This window comes from Podarcis liolepis (genome assembly GCF_965112155.1).
Source record: "Podarcis liolepis genome assembly, chromosome: 4".
NCBI lineage: Eukaryota > Metazoa > Chordata > Lepidosauria > Squamata > Lacertidae > Podarcis > Podarcis liolepis.
In genome coordinates this window covers 13591699-13617232 of record NC_139558.1, presented here as the reverse complement: position 1 = coordinate 13617232, position 25534 = coordinate 13591699, and the positions used below count along the sequence as shown (strand labels likewise).

At 42.3% G+C, this 25534-nt stretch overlaps 1 protein-coding gene across 2 annotated transcripts in view; it reads left to right on the top strand.

Annotated features, from left to right (window-relative positions):
* GPC6 (glypican 6) overlaps window positions 1-25534 on the top strand; it is a 784275-nt gene that overhangs the window by 557122 nt on the left and 201619 nt on the right. For both annotated transcript variants that reach the window (XM_083501238.1, XM_083501237.1), the window contains exon 4: window positions 22939-23104. In XM_083501238.1, the coding sequence (XP_083357364.1) occupies window positions 22939-23104 (166 nt within the window). The remainder of the gene's footprint in view (window positions 1-22938; window positions 23105-25534) is intronic.

The following is a 25534-nucleotide window of genomic DNA, read 5'->3' as shown; positions in this document are numbered from 1 at the left end:
CGGCGGTTCGAATCCCCACGACGGAGTGAGCTCCCGTTGCTCAGTCCCTGCTCCTGCCAACCTAGCAGTTCAAAAGCACATCAAAGTGCAAGTAGATAAATAGGTCCCGCTCCGGCGGGAAGGTAAACGGTGTTTCCGTGCGCTGCTCTGGTTCGCCAGAAGCAACTTAGTCATGCTGGCCACATGACCCGGAAGCTGTACGCCGGCTCCCTCGGCTATTAAAGCGAGATGAGCGCTGCAACCCCAGAGTCAGCCACGACTGGACCTAATGGTCAGGGGTCCCTTCACCTTTACCTTTACCTAGGAGTCAGCTTCACCTGCTGAGCAGCAGCCTGAAGGAGCAGAACACATTGTGAATCCACCTGTTGCTGATCAGCCTTCTTGCTCCTGATGAGAACCAGCTTTTCTCCAGCTTTCTTAAGCAGGGTTTCCAGCCTCAGTCAGTTGCTAGAAACTACATTTGTCATTCCCGGTCAGATCTTGCTGCTTCTTGTGACCTTGGACCTTCGGCTTTCAACCCCCCAGATCGTCTGACTACATGAACTGAGATACTTCTGACCTTAGGACTGCCCTGAACCATATTACAACACCACCCCCCCCCCCGGTGATTGAAGGGATCTGGGGCTGCGCGACATCATCATGCCATACATGCATGCCCTGTGGCGTGCTGACGTGTTTTGTGGATGCCCCACAGTGTGCATGCCTGACACAAGCATGCATGCCCCACGGCCTGCTCACATTTCTGCTGAGGAACTTGGGGGGTGGCCCCTTCATTTAATTTTTTGGGGGGGGAGCTCTGGTCCCTCACACACACCCCATTCAGCGCTGGGAAGCCTCAGTGCTTCATCCCATTTACTCTGCTTCTCTTTCATTGGTACGTTTCCTTTTCTTCAGTTGTCAGAAATGCAACTTCAGTGTGACTTTGTATGTGTGTGTGGAATTTGTATGTGTGGTGCTGAGAAAGCTCAGTGTCGGCTATAGCTTGGATCCAAATTACCATTTGATTAGCTCATTGAATTTGTGCCCACAACAGCACTAGATTTCTGTTTCTCCAACATCAGTCCTCTATGCTGCATCAATCCTTTAAAACTGAGGGAAAAATGAGTTCATTACGTAGCATACAGGTGTGCCACTCTAAGTAATAATAATAAAAAAGTTAAAAAAATATCACTGGCCATACCTGAAGTAGTTTTATTAGTTCCAAACTTAGAGATACTTGGAGTACACCCACTGAAACAAAATGGATTTACAGGAATAATCCTATGGTAAGATCTGCCAAGATGAACAGCTTTAGGATGGAGCGGATCTCCAGCTCAACCATCATTAAGTCCCAAACCCTAAATTGTAAAGGAAAAGGTAATTAAGTTCAGTGGTACCTCGGGTTACAGACGCTTCAGGTTACAGACGCTTCAGGTTACAGACTCCGCTAACCCAGAAGTACCTCAGGTTAAGAACTTTGCTTCAGGATGAGACAGAAATCGCATGGTGGCAGAGGGAGGCCCCATTAGCTAAAGTGGTACCTCAGGTTAAGAACAGTTTCAGGTGAAGAACGGACCTCCAGAATGAATTAAGTTCTTAACCCAAGGTACCACTGTACTGATGGATAACATTTGTTCTTTAATTTTAAACTGAAATCAGTACAGATACAGACATATTTGTGGTGGATGAAGCTTTGAGAAGTAGCTATGAAAACTCACATCATGTTTCTATTAAAACACTGCAATCATAATTTGTTTTATTGACTCAATCATTTTTCTTTCTTTGTACTGGAAACCATGCTGGTAATTGCAACATTCACTGTCGGTGTTTGTTTACTAGAGTTCTGATGGGTGAGCTGAGGCATACTTTTTTCTGAATTAACACTGGAGGCAAACTTCACTCTCCTACCCAAAAATGTATTTGTGCAGGATTCATGAACAAGAATTACATGAACTGTGATGTTGGGGGAAAGGAAAAGGCTCAGCTGCCATGTACTTTTGTACTTTTGTGATGTCACAGGTGGTACTTAGTCCATAGCAACAACAAGGGATGCAGCATCACAGTCTCCTCAGGCCTCACAACTGTGAGTTCCCCTCAGCTGTGCTTTGTGTGCTTCTTTAGTTTTAGACCAATTTTCATCTGTACCAAGGAGGTGCAAACCATAAAACTGCTGGTGGTCAGAGGCAGGAGGCGACTCTTATCTTTATACAACCACAGACCCTCCAATTGTCCCTATTTTCTAGGGATGTCCCTGATTTAGAGAAGCTGTCCCAGTTTCTAATTTGATCCCAGAATGTCCCACTTTTCTTTAGTATGTCCCTATTTTCATTGGAGAAATGTTGGGAGGGTATGGAGTTATCCGACCCCCTAGCAATCTGAAGGCAATACTGTATGGGTAACTTTCTTTTTAAATGTTGAGTGTTTATTATGTTTTTATATATGTTGGAAGCAATGTGTGGGGTATAAATGGTAAAATTATCATTATGGAATGGGACGTCCCTATTTTCATGGGAGAAATGTTGGAAGGTATGTGATTGGCTCAGGACCGCAATACCTCAAGGACTGCCTCTCTCTATGTGAACTGACCTGGACCCTGAAATCATCATCGGAGGCTCCTCTTTGTGTGTCTCTTCCACAAGAGATCCAGAGGGTGGGCAACACGAGAACAGGGCCTTCTCTGCAGTGGCTCCCCCTCTGTGGAATGCTCTCCCCAGGGAAGTTTGCCTGACACCTTCATTATACACCTTTAGTTGCCAGGCCTTTGGCTGATTGACACCTAATGTCCTTTTAAAATGTGTTGTGGAAGTGGGGGATTATTGGGCTGTCTTTTTTATTATGTATTTTGTCTTTTTTATTGCTATTTTATGTTGTCAATCACCCTGAGATCTATGGGTAAAGAGAGTTACACAAATATTTATTTATTTATTTATTTATTTATTTATTTATTTATTTATTTATTTATTTATTTTTCCTGGTGTCCAAAAGCCAGAGGTTTCTGCACCGCATCACCCATCTTTCAACCCACTTAAGTAAGAAGCATTATCAAAGTTCGAGGGAGCATTCAAACTAGGCAAAATCAGTACAGCTGGTAATGGGAATTACTCAGAGACCCTTTAACCCATGGGCTGGAGGCTCCCCACCCCTTTTATAAAACTCAAGGGTTGTATTCAACATTAGTTGTATTCAGAGTAATCCATTTAACTGGATGACCGAGTAATCCATTTATTTTGATGGCTCTACTTTGAGTGTGAAGCATTTGGATATCACTCCCAGTTATTAAGAACACCAACACAGAAAGACACTAAAACAACCTACACAGAAGAGATGGCTAATGTTATATATTCAGTGGTCTGTGTTTGCCTGAGCTTGAGTCTGGACTAAGGATTCTGAGCCCCTGTGTTCTGATTTGTTACATGATATCCAATCACAGAACATTTCATGATTTGGGCCTCTGCCATTGGCCCTTAAATTCCAAGCTTGGAAGTCTAGACATCCAATCACGTTGGGAATGGGAGTAGCCCAGGCCTTCAGAAATGTATATAAGCAGTTGCTTCGCCCATGTTGTCCAGTTCTGTTAGTTTAATAAAGGTTCTTGCTGTTCTCGCTGTGTCTTGCCTCGTGGGAACCCACCTACACTTCAGTTAATATATATATTTAAAAACAAACCTTAGAAGCCTGAGGGGCTTTTCTGGGCCCTAGCGCTACATAAGCCCCATCTATGCCCTTGCAAATGTGAAGAGAAGGTGGCCATTTTATTTTGCTGCTGTTGCCTGGCAACCTCTCTCTTCTACAAGCAGCATCAAAATGGCTTGGGTTGGCAGGGAAGAACAAAAACATTGCAGGCGCAATTGCAAAAGGGAGTGTGTTCAGAATAAAAATGACGAAAGGCATTTGGGAATGATCCAAACAATCACCAAAACATCAGTCTACACTTCAATTGCCATTTTCCCACCAGTGAACAGGATACATGTGTCCTGCAAAATTAGCTGTGCACTATATGTGCCTCGGCTATGTTGGAGAACTTTGGTCTGAACATCCCAAAATAGATGAAGTGAGCTACGGAAAATGATGTCCACTCAATTGGATAAAACCAGGGTCCCAGAACAGCTTTGCCACCAATAAAATTATTCAGATTTCCTATGAACCATGGATTATCCCCTTGAAATTCCTGGCAGACCCTGAAGATTTCATCCAAAACCTGTTCTGAAAATTGGGAAGGTAACTTATTACACGCACACACAGATGTATGCAGGAATTTGCTTATTCGTTATTTCCTTATTTGCTACATTTTTAGTCCCTGCTTAACCCGGTCCTCCAGGTGACTGATTTCTAGACAGACACTAAATAAATAAATATGGAGGTATATTATGTTATGCCTCCAGACTACTTGATTTGTGCAACATGCACGGAAGTTTTTTCTGGTCCTTTTAGTGCTATGTAGGCCCGGGGTCTTCAGGCCCTCTTCACAGATTTTGTACCTCCCCCTTTTCTTTTTGCTGGTTTTGCATTTCTTAATTTTCATAATGCACACACTCCTTTCTCTTATTACCTACAATGCCTTTTGTGCTTCAACCCCCCAGCCCCAGCCATTTTGCTGCAGCAAGTAGAATAGAGCATGGTTGCTAGGCAACTGCAGCAAAAAATAAAATGGCCGTCTCATAACAGCATGGCTATGGCACACTGGGGAAACTCGGCAGCTGCTTGGGGCCTGCTGCAGCCCCGGCATTTGAAGCAAATGTTCTTTTTGACTCATAACCACCTGGCCAGGACAGCAGCTATTGAATAAGTCATACAGCTTGGTCCTGTGGTTGTTTACTTGGAAGCAAGCACCACTGATGGGACGTGTTCCTATTAAATTTAGTTTAAAGGTTGCGCTCAGGCCCTGTCCACACTTTCATTTGTCGCACGCTTTCTTAGAATTTGCAGTGGATCAGTCCACTGGTCCAAAAGCTTTTCATTTATATAAAGCACTGGTCCAAAAGCTTTTTGTTTATATCCGAATACAGAAATGTAGAAAACTTGCTCTTTAATGGGTTTAACGAAAAGCCCATTAAAACCCAAATGGAAAATTGTTCCCCTTCCAAACTGGGGAAGGGGGAATAAAATGGAAAAACACAGAGTTTCCTTTGTGACACATTATATGGATGTTCTTCTTTCACCTCTTTCAATTCCACCCCTTTTGTCTTTGCCTATGAATAAAATCTGCCAGTTGTCTTCACAGCATGTTGCTCTGCACTTCCAGTTCTCTCCCCCATTCTAATTTTTATATATGTGCCCTCCTTTTCAACTCAGACAAGGCACTGTGTGTATGTGAGCCAAAGCAGTTTCTCTTTCCACCGCCAATCAGTGTTAGAAACTGAGATATGGAAGCTAGGAGCAAAATGGCACCTAAAACCTAGGTTATGGGCGCAATAACAGAATTTCTAGGTGCAAATTTTGTAACAAGAATACAAAGCTGAATATGCAGCTAAAATATTATGTTCATTTTTCATAATGGAAGTTTCGAATGTGTGTCAGATATGCGACTACAACACAAAAGTTGGGAATACAATGGACCACAAGAACCTGGGTTCGAGCTAAGCCAAGATAGGGGAAAATACGCCAGTGCATCTCCAGTTGAGCTGAGGGTGAGAAAGTTAATGTGACACAGCCTAGCTGCTCTGGGTTCCTTCTGAGTCAGCCCATAGATCTGTTGTATCTTAACCCACTCATCCCAGCAGATCTTGCTACAGGATTGCTCCCTAAAAGATTTATTTCTTAAAAGTGAGGAACAAGTCTTAAGTGCCAGTTCCGCAGATCAAAGTGGTCAAGTGGGCATATGTGGGGTAAAGCAATCCCGTAAAGGAATAAGGGGAAAAAATAGGGTGAAAAATGTGTCTAGGCCTCTTATCACATCTTATATCATATATCACAAATATGTATATATTACTGAATCTCATCCAGTGCACATTCCTCAAGCCTACAAATGTTGATAAATTGAGAATGCAAGGGAGAGGGCCTTGAAAGGAAGAACTAGAGGACAGGAGGGGGTACTTCACTCCTCCACCCCCACACCCCAACTGATTCTCCTCTGAAATTGGAGTTTCCCCCTCAGCTACATTGGTGTTTATATTCAACTCCAGATACTGGCTTGGAGGAAAACAGTTGTTGAGAACCTGGGACACATTTGTCCAATCAGAAGAAAGTGGCTATAAATGCCCATTTTTCTGCCTGCAAATTCTCCTCTGCAAATTGCCCCCTCCACTGCCAAATTCATGTGATGACTAAAATATGGGTTTGGAAACCCCCTGGTTCCCTGTAGGTGTGCTCTTAACCTGACTTTAAAATAGCACATCTAAAAGCACACCCAACCGCAGAAGAGACCCCTAACTAGCATGAAGTGTTTTTATCATGTACAAAAGTACTTCTTGCTGTGTCAGCTGATTGCTTGTTCCTACAGTTCTTAACATGCCCTCATAGAAAAAGTATCTGCAATCTGCATATAACTGCTGCTGACAACAAATCCTCTTTGTGCAAGACAGAAGTGCTCATATTATATGTACTGATTACACCTGGCAGGTGAGCATCTTCAAATTCTATACCTCTTAACTTCTGCCTATTAATTTACCTTTAAAAAAACTGCATTGTCATTTTGATTTCACTGACTTCCAAAACACATTCCCTTTCTTGGCTTGCCCAGTACAAGGTGGGCCATGATGAATTAGTGGAGAACATAGGTTTTGCATGCCAAAAGTCTCGGGTTCATTCCCTGACATTTATTCACATCAGCCAAAATTTCTCACAAGACATTTTTTTTCCAAACATTCTTTTGGAAATGTGTCCCTTTCTTTTCACCTGTGAGTTATTTTTCTCGTGATACAGTGGTGCCTCGCAAGACGAAAAGAATCCGTTCTGTGATTCTCTTCGTCTAGCGGCTTTTTTCGTCTTGCGAAGCAAGCCCATTGAAGGATTAGCGGATTAGCGCTATTAGCGGCTTTTAGCGGCTTATCTGCTGATTGGATCAGCTGATAAGTGGCTTAGCGGCTTAGAAAAAGGGGGGGAAAGGAGAAAAAAAACCAGCAGGAACTTGCAAGACATTGTTGTCTTGCGAAGCAAGCCCATAGGAGATTCGTTTTGCGAAGCACCTCCAAAACGCAAAACTCTTTCGTCTAGCGAGTTTTCCGTCTTGCGAGGCATTCGTCTTGCGGGGCACCACTGTATTCTCCATCATTATTTTCTGGTGGATGCCATATCCCTCTAGTATAACCAGAAATGATACCAGGGGCTCATTCAGGCTTCCTATTGTGCATTTCTCGGCACAAGTCTGGGATTTAAATCTCCATGCCTGAATGGTTTTTGTCATTGTTACTGTTTGTCCTGGCACTTTCCCTGGGAAAACCCATGTTTTACCACTGAATCGGAGCAAGCAGCAATCGGGTTTTCTGCAGATTGTCATTTGCTATGATTCAGCAGTAAAACACGGATTTTCCCAGGGAAAGCGTCAGAACACACACACAAAACCCACACTCTGACACAGAAGTTTAAAGTGTGGACCTGTGCCTAGAAACTGCAGCACAAAAGAGGTCTGGATGAGCCCCGGGTCTGGGAATAGACAATAACAGCATCTATTTAAAGAATGACAGCTTGTTTTAATCCTATACACAAGAAGTGTAAAGCAAGCTGGTGTAAATTAAGCTGGCGTAAAGTTACACCATATTCATACCCCATTCAGCAACGGGGCAGCGGCTACTCTCTGCCTGAGCCTGGCAGAAGAAAAACAAGCCTTTAAAACAGTATTTTATGCTGGTTTGCCAGGCCATGTGACTGATCTAAACAGGCTTAGGATCCTAAGTCCCCCATCTCTGGTCCTGCTCCCACTATGGCCCCAAACTGCCCCCATTGGGGGCCTTACACCTGCCTCACCTCCTCCAGCTGAGTCCCAGCTGGGACAAGCAGGCTAGGTTGGCATGTCTCCAACTGAGCAAAGTTTGGAGGCTTAACTCCTACTGAGCCAAGAATCAGCAGACTGTGCTGGAGATTGCATGTTAAACTGCTCATCTTGGTGGATCTTGCCATAGGATTACCCCCTAAACTTTTCTCTTTTTTGGGGGTACTGTTGTTGTAATTATACAAGAATGGGGGGGCATCACATTAGTTTTTTAACTTCTTAGTTATAGCAGAAACTATTTTCTTTGCTTTACACCTTTTGGTATCATATAGTTCACCGTATCCTTGATATCCTTTCCCCCCCTTATGAAACAAAAAAATTGCCAGTCACTGAGTTCCTGCTGTTCCTGCTAAATTTTCTTTTTAGCCTGACCTTTACACAGCCCATTATGTAAGTTAGCACACTTTCTGCATGGAGGACGAGCGAGACAGAAGGTCAGATCTTTTTCCTTCCCCTTACCTGGACTGTACATCTTCTTTGAATTTGCTGGCACTGGACACCTCCCACCCTGAAATGTCCAGCTACAAATGTGACTGCCACGCCTAACAAGGAAAACTAGTTACATGTCTGTGTGTAAGGCAACCTTGTATATTTATAGTTTGCATTTTTAATTCCTCGTGTAATTTTTTAAAAGATTCATTTTTATTGCATGGATTGGATTTCAAATCTACTTTTGTCACTGCAGCAGTCTGATTTTGAGCCAAAGAACACAACAAGCTGTACATTACATTATGTATTGCTAGCATTGAACACATTACCTGATGAGAGACAGAGAGAGAGAGAGAGAGAGAGAGAGAGAGAGAGAAACAACATTTCAAATGTCTCTTGTTTTTAGATACGCAGATCAAGACATCTGCCCTGAGGAGGATACAGTTTAATACTGCTTGAAGGTTCTATTAGCGTAGAAGAAAATGCATAGTCCTAAATAAAAGGAGACAAGTTTGTAAATGGAAGCTATTAAAGGCTGAAATGCTAAACAAAGGTGAAGGGCAACAAACTGGGACTGCAGGTGTTTGAAGAAGTTCGTGTCTAGCACACCAAGTGAGTCCATTTGTTCATAAACATGGCCCCATATAAATCTGCTGATTTGTCTACATGCTCAAAAATGGCTTGCACTCTAGTGGGCGATGATATAAGTATCCTGGAAATAGCCTCAGAGGTTCACACAAGTAGTTTTCCCACCACATTGAAAAGAAGGGGTAGGTTCACGTGGCTGAAATTGGACCGAAGCACTTTTATTTCAAGGAAGAATCCACACTCTCAAAACTGGGGGTGAACTTTGCCACTCTGCCACTGCCCACTATGCAAATTACAAGATAGCGAAAAGTACAGTGGAACCTCGGTTGGCGAATGTAATCCATTCCGGAAGACTTCTGAAACTTTTGACAACCGAGGCGCAATTGCCGGTCGGCAAAATCCATTGAAAAATGGAGAAACGCACCTCGGAAGCCGTTCGACTTCCGAGGCACGTTCGAAAACAGAAGCATTCACTTCTGGGTTGTCAGTGTTCGACTTCCAAAGCGTTTGACTTCCAAAGCGATCGACAACCGAGGTTCCACTTTATCTGATATTCATGCAGTGACTCTCAAAAGGATGCGCCAGGGGAAGATGCTTTGAGGACTGTCAGAACACCTTCCCGGAAGGTGCGCTGGCGATCTCTGCGAGGGACGCTCAGGGCAAAGCATCTGCACCTAAGCATCCCTTTCTAAGGCAAGATGGCTGGCAGTGGGTGTGGCTCATCAAAATAATTACGTTGTTTTCATTCAGCTTGCAGTTAAATCTAGCAATTCCTCATCTTCATCGTGCACACGTTTCTTTCTCCCCTTGCTCCCATCATTCTTCCATTCCCCTTTCCTAGATGCTGAAATATAACGAGCTCCCTCGGCCTTCAGGACATACACCATACCAAATTCCTACATTAAAGTTCATAACATTAGCTAAGTTTTAACAATGAAATACATGTTATGTCTGACTGTTTGCATCTGACTCAGGCTGCCTTGCGCTTGCACATCTTTCATCCTGAAAGATTCTTTAACTTTTCAGCAGCTTTCAGAAGTGACCTTTAGCGCACGGGGTCCTATTTGCATCAGCAAGGTATTCAGGTGGGGTGGTGAAAATACATCAAGCTGAAAAACCATTGCTTGAGTGAACAAAAGGTCTTGGCCTCTCCACAGACAGGCAGACGCAAAGATGCTACATGATATAATTTGACAATAAATCCTTGGTATGATAGTTAGTATATTAATATGTAAGCAAGAATTTGGGTTTTGTGATCAGCTGTGATAGGGTGTGATGAGTGGTTTGCAATGCAGATGAGAAAGGTATATTTGCTGTGTCTTTGAGGACTTTTTGTGTCAAAATTTAGATTGTCACTTTGGAGCACTTTGGGTTTGAATGACAGGGGCTGTTTCAGCCCTCGAACGAGAGATGGAGATAGCACCATATTGTAATTCCAAGGAGAAACTGGGAAGCAGGTTCTTAATATAGGGTATCATAAACCATTCAAACTAAATTGTGCTTTATAACATGCTTAAAACTGCTTTCGGTGTAACATGTTAGAATTTTCATGGCATATGGAGACTGGTTTTCAATTATATATCTTGACACAAGAGAATCTGATTCAACTCTTGCCCACTTCAGAAGCTGATGCACGTGATGGTAAAGAACATATGGCCCGGTTAGTAGGTTGGAAATTCTATACAGTTGTACCTTGGTTGTTGAACGCCTTGGTACTTGTACATTTTGGCTCCCGAATGCCACAAACCCGGAAGTGAGTGTTCCGGTTTGCTAACATTTTTCTGAAGCCAAATGTCCAACACAGCTTCCAGTTGAGTGCAGGAAGCTCCTGCAGCCATACGGAAGCTGCGGCTTAGTTTTTGAACCATTCTGGGAGTTGAATGGACTCCCAGAATGGATTAAGTTAGAAAACCAAGGTACCTCTGTAGTGAGAACCTTCACTTGCCCTACTGAATGTGCACAGGCAATTGGAAACCTTGATTGTTCATGGCTCTTGATCCATGTGGAGGATCTGGCGCATGTTCAGCTAAACGTATGTTGGTTCCCCCTTCAAAATTTCCTCCCCAGTCAGAAAAGTTGGGGTGATGCTGAGGGGGACAGAAATGTTGGAGCATGTGTTGCCCCACTGCTTCCTCTTTTCTGAATAATTCCTATTGGGGCTTAGGTGAATTATCATTCTGCTATGTAGTTTGTAAACAGAAACTGTAATTCTGATCTTATTAAAATATTGATCATTATACCCTTTTATTTTATTTTCCGGTTGTTTTTTAAATGTATTTCATTTATTCTGAGATAATCATAGGAAAGAGAGAGAGGGAGATCCAGGAGTGGTTGGGTGAGTGGGGATCCTTTCCAAAACATAAGGTTATATTGAAAAAAAAAAACCATCCTGTTAGCTCAATAACTTCTTCCTGCGCAATGGGACTTCCTCTTCTCTTCTCATGCGGGGGTGGGGGGGGGGAGGGAGATGAAGTCCTGTAGCACAAGTGAAAGTCACTGCACTAACAGAATGACTTTGTTGGCTACAACCCATAAACTAATACTTTTAAAATGCTAGTGTTTCTTCATGTCCTACTCAAGTATTTTTGTAAATAAAATGCAGCTGAAAAATGAGGATCCCCCCCATGAACAAAATATTTGAAGATAATTATTAAAGTAGCAAAGTATATATATACTTTTCCAGGCTTTAGTTACATCCATATAATACATTGTCCTAGCTCTATGAATTCTATTAAGTATGATAAAATAATAACTAAATTATACTGAGTTTGATAAATAGCCATTCTTGTCTTAATGAGATCATCACATTGAGTTATGCACTTAAAGGACTTTCCTTTGCAGAAGAGAGTGCAATTAATGAGTTATATTTTTAGTTCCTTGACAAACGGTTGTCATAAAAAAGGCATAAAATGTACTAAAAGATTATCTGTGTACATGTGCAATCTTTTCTGAAAACAGTTATTTCTTTAACTGAATAAGATATTGGCTCATATCCCGCGTAGTATTATAGAACAAAATGAGTGGGTTTTAATAGATGCAGTGAAATTAATTATACAGCATACAGAAAGGGCTGGTAGATTTAAGGTGCTCTTAGGACCACTTCACAATGCTAAGTTTCTTGATATAAAGTGTATGCAGGAATACTGTCATGTAGATTACAGCTCTGCCCATGGCAGCCAGCAGCTATCCCATGGTTGGTTGAATGGGGCTTATAGTCTGTTGACTCCATAGCTGGGGTGGGGACATTTTGTGACTGGCGGGCCAGATTTTAATCTCCCCAACCCTGGTGGCCAAATCTGGCAGGTGGGTGGAGTCCACAACTGGCGATGCTGCACTTTGAAGCCCTGGTTTTCAGAACATCAAAGTGCAGCATGTTTATAAAGGGCCTTCAGCCACAGACAGCTATTTGAACCTCAGGTTTATAGAGTCTGTGGATTTAGACAATCTCTAAAAAGCAGGGACAGGAATTTTATCTCCCCATTTTAGCACTTAGATTGAGAAATAAAGCACAACGTTCTTTAGAGTCCCTCTCTAAAGATCAGGCAGAGCTTCATCTTGCAATGTGATCTATAGGAGCTGGCAAGTCAATTCCTGAAGCTCACTGAGGTAGATCTGATTTGCAGGCTGCTGGCTAGTCATTCTTGCTGCAGAGCTCACATGCCATGGAGATAAGTATGCCTATTACATTCTCTAACCACTGAACACACTCATTCCTCATTGTGTTTCTTGGTTCTTCTCCTCAAGTAAGGTTTTCCCTGCAAAAAAAAGCTACTTTGTACGTCTGCAAATTGTGAGGCTGATATCTCCTTCTGGTTGATGGATGCTACCATTTTGGCTACAAAAAGATCCACACTTGTGCTTGTTGTCAGCATATACAATTCCACAGGCCAGGCTGCATCAACAGAAGTACAGTGGTACCTCGGGTTAAGTACTTAATTCGTTCCGTTCTTAACCTGAAACTGTTCTTAACCTGAAGCACCACTTTAGCTAATGGGGCCACCTGCTGCCACCGTGCCGCCGGAGCACAATTTCTGTTCTCATCCTGAAGCAAAGTTCTTAACCCGAAGCACTATTTCTGGGTTAGTGGAGTCTGTAACCTGAAGCGTATGTAACCTGAAGTGTATGTAACCTGAAGCGTATGTAACCTGAAGCACCATTGTACAGTGTCCCGATCAAGGGAAGCAATAGCCCCACTCTATTCTGTCTTGCTCAGACCGTATCTGGGGTACTGTGTCCAGTTCTGGGCACCACAATTTAAGAAGAAGGATATTGACAAGCTGGAACGTGAGCAGAGGAGGGCAACCAAGATGATCAAGGGTCTGGAAACCAAGCCTTATGAGGAATAGTTGAGGGAGTTGGGTATATTTTACCTGGCAAAGAGAAGGCTGAGAGGAGATATGATAGCCATCTTTAAATATCCATAGGGCTGTCACATGGTGGATGCAGCAAGCTTGTTTTCTCCTGCTCTGGAGGATAGGACCAGAGCAAATGGGTTCAAGTTACAAGAAAGGAGATTCTGACTTAACGTCAGGAAGACCTTTCTGAGAGTAAGAGCTGTTTTTTCAGTGGAACAGACCCCCAGGAGAGGTGCTGGACTCTCCTTCCTTGGAAGTTTTTAAGCAGAGGTTGGGTGGCTATCCATCATGTATGATCTAGTTAAGCAGTCTAGGTGGTTTGACTGGATGACCCTCAGGGTCCCTTCCAATTTCACAATTCTGTTCTTCTACGAGACTGAACCATTTGCAGGAAACAAATACAAGTTTTGGGAAGTAAAATCTATTCCAGGCTTCTATTTTGAAGCTAAGGTTATGATCAAGGTTAGGTTGAGGTGTCAAGAAAGTGTGACTGTGACAAGATTTAGTGACAATGTGAGGACAAATTAATGCAAGATCAGTGGCCCAGCTATTGATTCTTATCATGGGATCCTGCTGAAATGAAGTAATGATTTAATTAGCCTTTTATGTATACTATTCTGGCTCCCAGAATAGACTGCTCTCAGCTTTGATGTCTACAGTTCCTTTTCCACTCTCATAAGTGAGCAGAGAGACTCTGGAGGGTTGATTAAATAATGATGCATGAGCATGTGCAGGAACACAGAGACACATACACAAATCCTATTTGTTAAACTATTCCTGCTGTTGTTTTCTCATAAAAGGCAGCAAAGGCTTGTCTTTCACTTCCCCATTCGAGCCTTTAGTGTTTCAAAACTGTCAAATGGGGATTACTCACCTGCAGTAGCAATGGACTATTTGAAGCCTGAGTGTTTGTGTAGATTTCTGAGTATTACAAATAGTTAAGGCCTGCGCACTTATTGCTTTTAAGGGAGACGTTTCAACCCAGCAGGAGTCTTCAGCATATTGCACTTTCACCTTCCATTCACCAGAAGAAAGTTGCAAGTGAACTATGCTGTACCACGTGCAGTTTAATGATAATGAATTGTTCGACTCATGCTCCCCCTTGCTAGTATCTGTTGACAAATGACCACCTGCGATGACTGGTGAAATTAAATCACTAACACGGCAAGTTAAAAATAATCAGTCCTCGGGGAAACCTTTACAGTGGTGCCTCGCAAGACGAAAAGAATCCGTTCTGTGATTCTCTTCGTTAGCGGTTTTTTCGTCTTGCGAAGCAAGCCCATTGACGGATTAGCGGATTAGCGCTATTAGCGGCTTTTAGCGGATTATCTGCTGATCGGATCAGCTGATAAGCGGCTTAGCGGCTTAGAAAAAGGGGGGAAAGGGGAAAAAAACCCAGCAGGAACTCACAAGACATTGTCGTCTTGCGAAGCAAGCCCATAGGAAATTCGTCTTGCGAAGCACCTCCAAAACGGAAAACTCTTTCGACTAGCGAGTTTTCCGTCTTGCGAGGCATTCGTCTTGTGGGGCACCACTGTATTTAATTTAACTTACTAAAGGCATTAACTGAATGCTGGGCACCAGTGTTGGTCTTGCTTTCTGCGTATGATTATGGTTCACAGAGAGTTCTGACTTAATAGAAAGATGCAATACTGGTGGTGGTGGTGGAGTGTGTGTGTGTGTATGTGACAGGAGAATACTTTGCCAAATATTTTATTTATTTTATTTTAAAAATTTGTAGCTTCATCTTGCCCAAGGCAGCAACTAACCAACCAACCAACCAACCAGAGAAAAAGACATACATTTAAAGCAACCTGCTCATTTCTAAAAGGCCACAGATAGTTAAAGACCAAAGGTCTGGTTAGAGAGGAAAGATTTTGCCTAGCACTTAAAGATATACAGTGGTACCTCTGTTTTCAAACGTCTCCATTGACAAACATTTCAGTTTTCGAACGCCGTAAACCTGGAAGTAGATGCTTTGGTTTTCAAACACGCCTCAGAAGTTGAACATGCCTCGCGGATTCCACTGAGTGCAAGATCCTGAGGCCTAGCTGTCGGCTGTTGAGTTTTCTGTTTTGAACGTTTCAGAACTCAAACAGTCTTCCAAAACGGATTACGTTAAAAAACCGAGGTACCACTGTATAAAGATGGGTTGTTCATCCCTGGAGAGAGGACTCCACAAATGGGTTGTTCTTGAGTTGCCACTCTCCAGACCGCACACAAAGAAGGGCCTCAAATAGTGATTACAGAGTCTGGGGTGGTTCATATGGGAGAGTCGATCCTTGAGGTAGTGCAGCTTCATAGATCGATACCAGCACCTTGAATCGAGACTGGAAACTGTCACGGCGCTGTTGACAAGGAATATCCAGAGTGAGGAACTAACTCTTTTTTGTGAAAAAGACAATTGCAAGTTAGAAAAGGCATGTACATCAGTCCTGTGTCTCTCGGCTGCTCTTAGGTGTGCACTGAATGAGGCAGTTGCAGCAACAGGGAGGGCCTGCCCCCGACTCCACACCAGCCTGACCTCTCCTCCCTCCCACAACTGTTCTCCACTCTCCAATCCTGCAGATTCTCCTTCCTCTGACTCTTATCTCCTGGCTGTTACAGGCTCCCCCAGGCATACAAGGCTTTAGCTATAGGAGAAGCAAGAACCTCTTTGGAGTGTTAGTGCTGTTAGCCTCCCCATCATAGGCTCAGGTTGTATATATGTGGAAATAAACCTTATATCATAGAGACACTTCAGTCTCTGCTGTGCCTCATTGTCAGAAGAAAACATAGAGCCTGGGTAAAGCATGCCTGGAACTCCCTGGAATCTCACAGAGCTCAGAGACTGGGGATGACACGTAACAGTATTTTAGTATTTGTGAATTAGCATCAGAAATGTATGCCAAATAGGAATACCGTATTTTTTGCACCATAACACTCACTTTTTTCCTCCTAGAAAGTAAGGGGAAATGTCTGTGCGTGTTATGGAGCGAATGCCTGCGGGTGGCGGGGGGGATCTGCTGCAGTCGTGAGCAGAGGATCCATGGTTCCCCTTCCTTCCCTCCTCCGTGGTTACAAAGCATGGATCCACATGGATCCTCAGGATTTTTGCATTGGGCTACTCCAAACTCACTGTCAGATCACATGTCTGTGGCCACAGCATGAACCACAAAAATCATATATCCACTATTTCGTTTAGAATATTTCCCCCCCTTGTTTTCCTCCTCTAAAAACTATGTGCGTGTTATGGTCTGGTGCGTGTTATAGAGCGAAAAATACGGTAGCTTGTTTCTAAGTTGAGAAGCTTTTGCCTACATAGAATAAACACCTTCCTTAAATAAAGAAGCACCTTATTTAATAACATATTTTAAATAACAACACCTGGTTTATTTATACCCATATAAATAGGGCAGGTTTTATGGCTGAGGCTATGCTGGCTATATGAAAGTCATGTAAAAGAGAAAATTTAAAAGTGCCTTGCATTAAATGGCGCATTCATAAGAATTTAGGGTGTTTATAGTACGCATGCAGCCACCCTCGGTCACGATTACATTTGAGTGAGCTGGGTGGGGGGAACTAATGCAAAAACCTATTATTCTCAAGGCACGTCTTAGAGCCAGGAGATTCTTAAACAAAATGCTGGGACTATCGAAAGAAAAACAGTGGTGGTGGTGAACATTATAGTGGTAGAAACCAGTACACCAAAGTAGAAAAAGTCAGGCCACACATTGAATGAAATGTGGTGAATTATATTGCCCCTTCATTTACTTGAATCAGGCTTGGATTGGGGAGGCCAGTTTGCTGGTGGCAGTAGATGCAATTGCCTATGGTTGCAGAATGCAATCTGTTCACTAATTAATTATTAGATATATTTGGTATGTTCCATTCATTTCTCAGAACTGGTTCACAAATGCGTGTAGATCAACGGATCCCTTGTCATTTCATTATTCAATGTCTGGAGTGTGTGAACTGTCTACATTGAAAAGCACTTTCCTGACCTACGGCTAACACCCTATGTGGCTCCCCAAGCAATTTTTCTGCCCTCCCCCCAAAGCTACAAATGATTTTGGCAACAATGAATGGCGCAGGGAGGGGAAATTAAGTATATGTGTTGTTCAGGTGGGCAGACTGACTTCTAGCCACAGCTCAACCTGGCAAGTAGTCGCCAGAGAGTCAAAAAATGTTGTGAGCATTGCCTTAGGCCAAAAACCTTAGCCTCCTCCGACCTGAGGGAATCGGATAGGTCCATCTTTGGTATGTGATCTGTCAGGGCTCATTCACAATCACAATTCATGACTTGATATGACTATCAACAAGCATGCAGCATGAGCGTCTCCTTCGTTAACCCGGCAGTAAAGACAGGCAGATTGAGATACAGAAAGTATTGCCGTACAAGGTGGGGGAAGGGGTCCTAAAATACAAAGAAAATACTTTCGTATGTTCCTGAGTCCAGATTGCCAAAAACAAAACAAAAATGTAATTGAAGTGTGCTTGCTTAGCATTATTAAGACTCATCCCAGAGCAAGGCTATTTCAGACTACAGTCATTGTCCCATGGGTTACTTGAGCGTATGCTAAATATTTGATCAGCAACAGCATGTGTAAAGAAGAGAGGGTGCTCAGGAGAGCGTCTCAGCAACACCACTCCTTCTTGGGTGTAAAAATATAATTTGTTGGCTTATATCACATAATTAATAGCTTGGGCAATGGCTCTACCCAGTGCCTCTGTGACCCTTTCTGTCTTATTCACACATCACCTAGCATTGGTCTTATTGGTAATGGGGGGAAATGTTTTTTTACTAGAGTTTCTTCATATTTACAAAGATGGCTTCCGCTTCTATGCCTGCATGGGGGGAGTGATTTTCGTGACTGCTTCATACAGGAAGGAAGAAGAGAGATTGAGAGAGCAAGAGGGACGGTGCTTAGAGGTTTAGTGGGAAACCACAAAGTATGTTTCCCCCTGACTATCTTCTAGTCTCAGTCCTGCCCTCTACTGACTGGAGGCCATAAGCCTGTTCTCTGTTCCAAAGGAAGTCCCATTGAGTTGAAAAGGACTTCCTCCGTAGTTAAGTAGATATAAGACTTCAGCCGTCACTGATTTCAGCTTTCAGTGGGTGATGACCACTATGTTGGGTACAATATTATGCAGCAAATAATGGAATTTGTAACCATAATGAGAAGTTCTTTTTTATAGTATATATCCTCAGATGATGCTTATACCATTGCAGGCAAATGAGCACTGTTGTTGACACCTATTCCTCGCTTTTAATTCAAGCAGAGAGAGATATAACTATCCTTGAAAACCCATTCACATACTGCTACAAATGTTCAGTGTGTTGCCATTTATGTTCATATTCAGAGCAACACTTCTTGTAGGTCTCTTACAGTGATGATGCGTGGTTCTTGACCATCTACGTCAAAAGAAATACAAGCCAAATGCTACATCCAAATGCTATAGGTTAGAGAATATAATACCTGTGCGATGCCATATAACATCACATACTGCAAAGTTAATTGTGACAGAACACAAGTCTTTTTTTGCCAGTCTGGCAATCCTTCCCTGTTCCTTCCCTGATGGAAGAGTGTTGGCATTTCTACTGGACATTAGGACAATTTGCTATTGCACTCTAAGAATACTAGGGTTTAAACCTACCCATCTGAGAAGCTTTTGTCTCATTACATTCAAGGTTAAAGCCTGAGTTACATGAAGATTGTTGGAAAGAGGGATATGATGTTCACTAAAGTGAAAACTTCTGGTACCATTGAATTATCTGATGATGAGTGTTTTTAGTTATCCAGACTGACATTGATGGTCTGAGAATTATGCCCCCCAAGTTTTAAATCCCCCAAAAGCTATAGCATGTGTTTTTTGCAGAAAATTGGGTAAGCAGTGCCAACATTACTTCACTGACTTTACTACACTTTTAAATATTACCTTGCTTAAGTCTCCGCATTTGACTTTCCTACAGAAGAAGTCCCCCTGCTTTCCTGTACTATAGTCACTTGTCAACAATTGGTTGCCTTAGTTCTTAAATGATTGTGTTGTCCATTTGCTCTCTGCCTTAGGAATCCACCATTCTCCATCCCTCTTAGTTTTCTTAACATTATCTTATCTAGAGTTTTGATCATCTTGCCATAACATTGGTGAGGTTAGTGCTTCCTAAGCATGACCACTCAGAAGCAACTCCAGTTGAATTCAAGGGGACATTAGCTTGTTTGTGTTCATCCTAAACATACCTGCACTGGTGATGTCAGTAGTAGTAGTTGTTTTTTTCCCATTCTCCTAGGCTGGAGAAAGAAAGGATACTTAAGCAGCAACTACATATAGCTGAAATATGGCTGCATATAAGACTTACATCACACATGCCATTTTTACGTGTGTACCCCTTTTGGAGGGGAGGGCATACACCTAAAATTTTACAATATGAATGCAACTTAGGCGGTATTTGGAAACATGTACATGTGCTCATTTTGACTGAACTCTAGCCAGCAAGCCCAGTGTTGTAACATTGAGTGAATGTATACTGTGAAAGGAGTTAGTCGAGTCACTGACTGATACACCAAATGTCATTCACACCACAATGGGCTCATTTGGGTGGAGCAGGACACAAGCAAGGTCATTGTTCAATTACACCAGTGCAACTAGAGGAGACCAGGACTAATAAAGCGAGCGAGCTGGAAATTGTGAAGGGAGAAGCTTTCTTGTATACTGCAAAATTGAAACTCTCAGTTACATGTTGGGAGACGAGAACAGCATCTCCCCTTTGAAAGTCGGGGATTAGCTGTGCAAGATGAAAGAGGAACGTTTCTCTAGATCAGACCCTAGTTGCTCCACAGCATAGAAAATGGCAAGTCTGATAAGTCGTGGTGCAGCTTGTTAAACGAAAGCAGCAATAACAAACTGAACGTGGGAGAGATAAGCGATCATCAATGTGAAAATGAAAATGTTGTGTCAAGCAGAGAGCAAATTCGGTTTTAAAAGAAAAAGAAGATAGGGACTTCTTTTTTTCAGAACATCATTATTTGTTAAATGGCATGTGCTTTCCCTAATATTTGCAGAACAGTCAGCGGGAAGCGACTGCATTCTGCTAAGATAATGAGTCAAAGAAACACAGGGAGCATATGGAGCGGAAGGGATGATTGGGTAACCCAGTAAACACAAACCAAAATAGGTTCAATATTGTCGGAAAGGGACTGTGGCTGAGCTTTCTTTATGGTTCCCCAAAACAGAAATGTAGATGATAACATTTAATGTGCTGTGTGTGAGAGAGAGAGACATGAGAGACATTTATGAAATTATGCATGGCATGGAGACAGTGGATAGAGGGGTGGAAATTCTCCATCTCTGATAATATAAGAACCCGTGGACATCCAATAAAATGGAATGTTGGAATATTTAGGACAGATAAAATAAAGTAATCCTTCTTGCAGTGTGTGGTTATACTTTGGAGCTTGCTCCTGATGGCCACCAACTTGGATGGCTTTTCCAGGGAACTAGACAAATTCATAGAGGACAAGGCTATCAGCAACTACCAGCCACAATGCTTGGCACCTCCAAAGTCAGAGGCAATATGCCTCTGAATACCAGCTGATGGGAACTGCAGGTGGGCAAAGTGCTCTTGCACTCAATTCAGCTTGCAGGCCCACAAAGGATATCTGGTTGGCCACAGAGGATGCTAGACTAGATGGGTCGTTGGCCTGATCCAGTGGGTTTGCTTTACATTCTCATATTCCAATGGTCCCCACCCCCTTAAAAGCCAACATAGGGCTGGTTCATAGCACTCCTTTAGCCATGTTTTATCCAAGGGCCAGATAGAGGGACAGGGGACTTTTAATTTAGCCGAAAGAGCTGAGCTGCTCCCTTGAAAGCTAACAGGACATGCTTAACTCAGCACATAGTCGCTTCTGTCACTTTGTTTAGCCCTGAATAATTTAATAAGACCTTGGAAATGGAGACTGCTGCTTCCATTCAGAGCTTTTTAACCAAAGGGTTGAAGCAGGGACCTGCAGCCACAGTTGCTGCCTGAAATTCAGAGGGAAGACCTTTCTCATTGTAGTGAGGTGGCACAAACTCTTCATTTCTTGACCAACAGGGGTTCCAGCTCCTGGGGACTGAGCACTGTCCCCCCATATTTTAGGAGTTGGGGGTCCCAATATCCCCAAAGCACAGAGGCAAAGCACAGAGACGAGCGTGGCATAGCTTCAGTGGCCAGCTCTTTCTCCTGCCATGGAGGGAGGAGGAGTCAAAGCAGCCTCCCACCAGGTGGTGTTGTGATTATGTATTGATTTATGCTTTATTGCGAGCCATTTTGGGCATATTTATATGAAAAGGGTAAAGTGCAAGTTGGAAAAACAATAACAACAACAAATAGGGTGTCGACAAGGTGCTACCACTTTTATTGCTAAAGGCTATAGCAAGCAGAAACTCAGTTAGAACAGCTTTTCCTGGCAGGGAGATGCAATGAGGGACTAGAGTACATCTGTTGATATTTGCCTTCTATGTGGGCTTATAAGTTTTGGGTGATAATTTTTGAGTTGCCCTTTTAAAAGAAAAGAAAAGTCATAGAACCACTTTCCACTGAGGAGGAGGAAACCTTGTTACAGGGTGGCAAAGCCAGCTAAGGTTGATCATCAAAGATGGGGAAATTGTCCACAGGAATTCCCAAGAAATTCATTCCTGGTATAAACTGACATGATCCGCTACTCCGAGATGAATGTGAGGATCGGAATGTTGTTATCCATCTGCATACGAACTGACCCAGAGCCTGCACTTGTCATCTGAGGCCCTTGTATATGTCCCCCATCCCAGAAAGCTTTGTAGGGTGGCAACATGAGAAAGGGCCTTTTCTGATTGTGGAATGCTCTCCCCAGAGAGAATTGCCTGGCACCATCACTACATATCTTTAGTGCCAGGCAAAAATGCCTATGGCTATAAAATAATATTTGGCCTGTAAAAGTCTGGGGAAGAGGACTGTTATATATTTTATTAGGCTGTCTGTCAGTACGCTTTTTATTATGTTTTTATTATTGGTGTTCTATAATGTGTTTTTAAGATTGTACACTGCCCTGGGATTTTTTAATAAAGGACAGTATATAAATTGAAATTCATCATCATCATTATCATCATATATTGTTATGCTTCTTGAATGATCTGACATAGTTCTCAACTAAAAGAAGAAAATCAAAATAAGTGTGTGTGTATAGTGTGCATGCATATGTGTGTGCGTGTTTTCAGAGAAGATTTTTTAAAAATGTTTTTTAAATGCAAACTTTGGGATGAGGTATTTTTTAAAAAAATCATAGCTTAATGTGAAATGGTGTAGAGTGAATACATTAAAAAAGAGGCTGTTCTATCCATCGCTAACTGTCCATTCCTGCCAGCCTGCTGCTTCTTTATTCAAGCAAATCTTTTGAAAAACTCCCTGTCTAAATATCACAGGTGTCAACTGGTGTGTGTGTGTGTCCTTTGAATCGTTGATATCTATACTAGCTTAAATAATTGGAAGATAAGTAATGGTTCCACCAGAAGTTATTATTAAGTGCTAAACAATTGTCATGCAGTGCCAGTTGTGGTTTTGTTGCCCGAGGGCTGCATTTTTTTCACCTACCAGGTCTCTGGATAGACACAGGAAATTGACTTCCTTTGTTTTCCTTTTCCTGCCCTTAAACTCTGCAGGTCAGCCCTACCCCGGGATGCATCCGAGCTCTAATGAAGATGCTCTACTGCCCTTACTGCCGGGGACTTCCCACTGTGAAACCTTGCAACAACTATTGCCTCAACGTAATGAAGGGCTGCCTTGCAAACCAAGCTGATTTGGATACCGAATGGAATCTCTTCGTAGGTAAGAACAGTTGGAGGGGAAGGGAGGGGAGGAGGCGGCGGGAGGAAGCCATTAATCTATATAACTCCGTGAGAAGTTCAGAAAAGTTCAGCCTTTGCTAAATTGAAAACGGGACATAGTGACTGCATGCCTCCGTTTGGTTGTCACTCACACTCTCTGATCAAAGTTTCTGCGGTTTATAGGGGACGATCATTGTTCCGCCTTGGAGCTGTTTTCATTAAATCTGCCTCAGTGTCACATTGTCATGTGATGTTGAAATTCCTAAGCTAAATTCGTAGGTGTGTGTGAGAGTGAGAGAGAAAGAGAGAGGGGGGGCATACTGCAAATGTTTGGGTTGGGTTTGTGGTAGCAGGAGAGAGAAATTGTGTGAGAGAGTATGCTTTGTGTTAAAGCTATCCTGCTTTAAGCTGCTCTGAAAATATGAAGGCAACACAATCCTTGGTTCGTTTTTTTCCTGAGTCAAGTATGATTGGGGGAATGAACCATCGATGTGACAGGCAAAACCATCAGCCCCATAACTCGAGTTAAAAATATGCCAGATTCTCTCCTTCCATGCCCAGAATAATAATAAGGCATCCTGCTGATACATAAATAAGAAAACGGGAAACTTCATTTCAGATAGGTGGCCATTCTGCTGCAAGTCAATTTAGGTAGCTCTGTGTCTTCCCGGAAGATTTTTGTTTTGCCTACCATCCAGAAATCATTGGTGGGAAGAGGAGATGCCCAGCTTCTAAACAACAAAATGTAACCATAATAAAGATAATGAGGAAAAGGGAACAAAAAGAAGTTGATCTGAAAGTCGTCTTCACCTGACTGAGTGCCACTACAGGGTGATAAGTTTTGGGTTTCTTAAAATAAAATATAAAAAGCACCGTATTAGTGAAACAAAGCAAATATCTGATGTCTTCCCATTCCAAAAAAAGCCCATTGGGTGTCGAGTGATTTTCTTCCCCTTGTCACAAAAAAAGCAATTAATTTTCTTGAAGTGCCTATTTCATCTTTCTGCCTCCTTTTGAAATAATTCCCTTTCACTGAATACCTTGGAAGAAAACAAACGCACAATGAGCAACGAGGCAGAACTCTGCTGTGAAGGACAAGCAAAAATGTAGAAGAGCTCTTCACATCTTAATTCCGGCAGAAAACACACCCAAGTGGACTTGTATTGTTATGTTGGGTTTGTAGACTGTGTAGAAACTACAGGGGGCTGGATGAAAAAAGGAACAGAGAGAAGGCACACTGAGGAACATATATAGAATATACTTTTAAAAGGTACTTGAGGGAGAAATGACCGTGATGAATCAAGATGTGTTTACATTCTTAGTTATCCCAAGATACACCCTTCCTGGACACACATCATTATGTAAAGTGAATTGCATGAGATTCAATAACCAGAGGGAAATCGGCACACTTCTCTTTCATCCAATGACAAATTATTTCATCGATAATAAGCAGGGTCAATATGAAGTTTTCACCACACTAGATAAAAGACAAAAGACTATAAAAGTGCCCAGCCCACTCAGTTACAATCACATGGAGGGGAAGAACACGGTTGTGACCATAGACACAGTGTTGTCATGGCCCCATCACCAACCACATTTTTGGGGGCACAACTATAGAACTATAGAATGAAAAGGTGTTGTATGTGTAAAGGCTCAACACTCCCCCATAATGTGGAACCGAATCTAATCTACTACTAAAGAGAGTCAGCAAATGAGTGTGTACACATGCATTCATGCCATTATTATATGTGGTTTTGTAATTTATTTAAAAAAACCCCGAATGACTGGAGCTGATGGTTGGATGAATAAATGAGTTTGTACACTATAGGTAGGGCAGTGGTGCTTCTACCGTATATTTTTTCTTTTAAAAAATGAATGAGGAATACTTTCTAGTACTAATATATAATGCACAATATAATGTCGCTAGATACTTTAAAATACTATAATAATGTATAATGCATAACTTTGTTATATACTGCATTGTTAAACATCCTTCTCCCACATACAACCTCCTAAAATAATGCCTTCCTTATCATTTCATTTTAGCAGTGCCAAATAGTTTGATGATTAAACCTTTGTTTCCTATGTTGCAAATGTGGTGTAGGGGGGAATTTTTTTTCAAACTGTTCCTTTTTCCGCCTTCTTTCCCTCAACCATTCCATTTAAAACTCTTGAAGAGTGTGCTACATTTTTACACAACCATTTTACTGATACCGGAACTGTCAGGCTTGAGGTTTATGCAAGAGTCTTGTTTGCCAGGTGTGTACATTTTGGGATTAGCCATGGCGAGCAGTGAGTTCCCAGGAACACACCCAACAGAAAAGATCACAGATATAAATTTAATTAATTAATAGGCAGTATATTTGGGAGGGGTTTTTGTACAACGGTGCCTGCTTCTGTAGAGCAAATGGAATGGATGAAACATATTTTC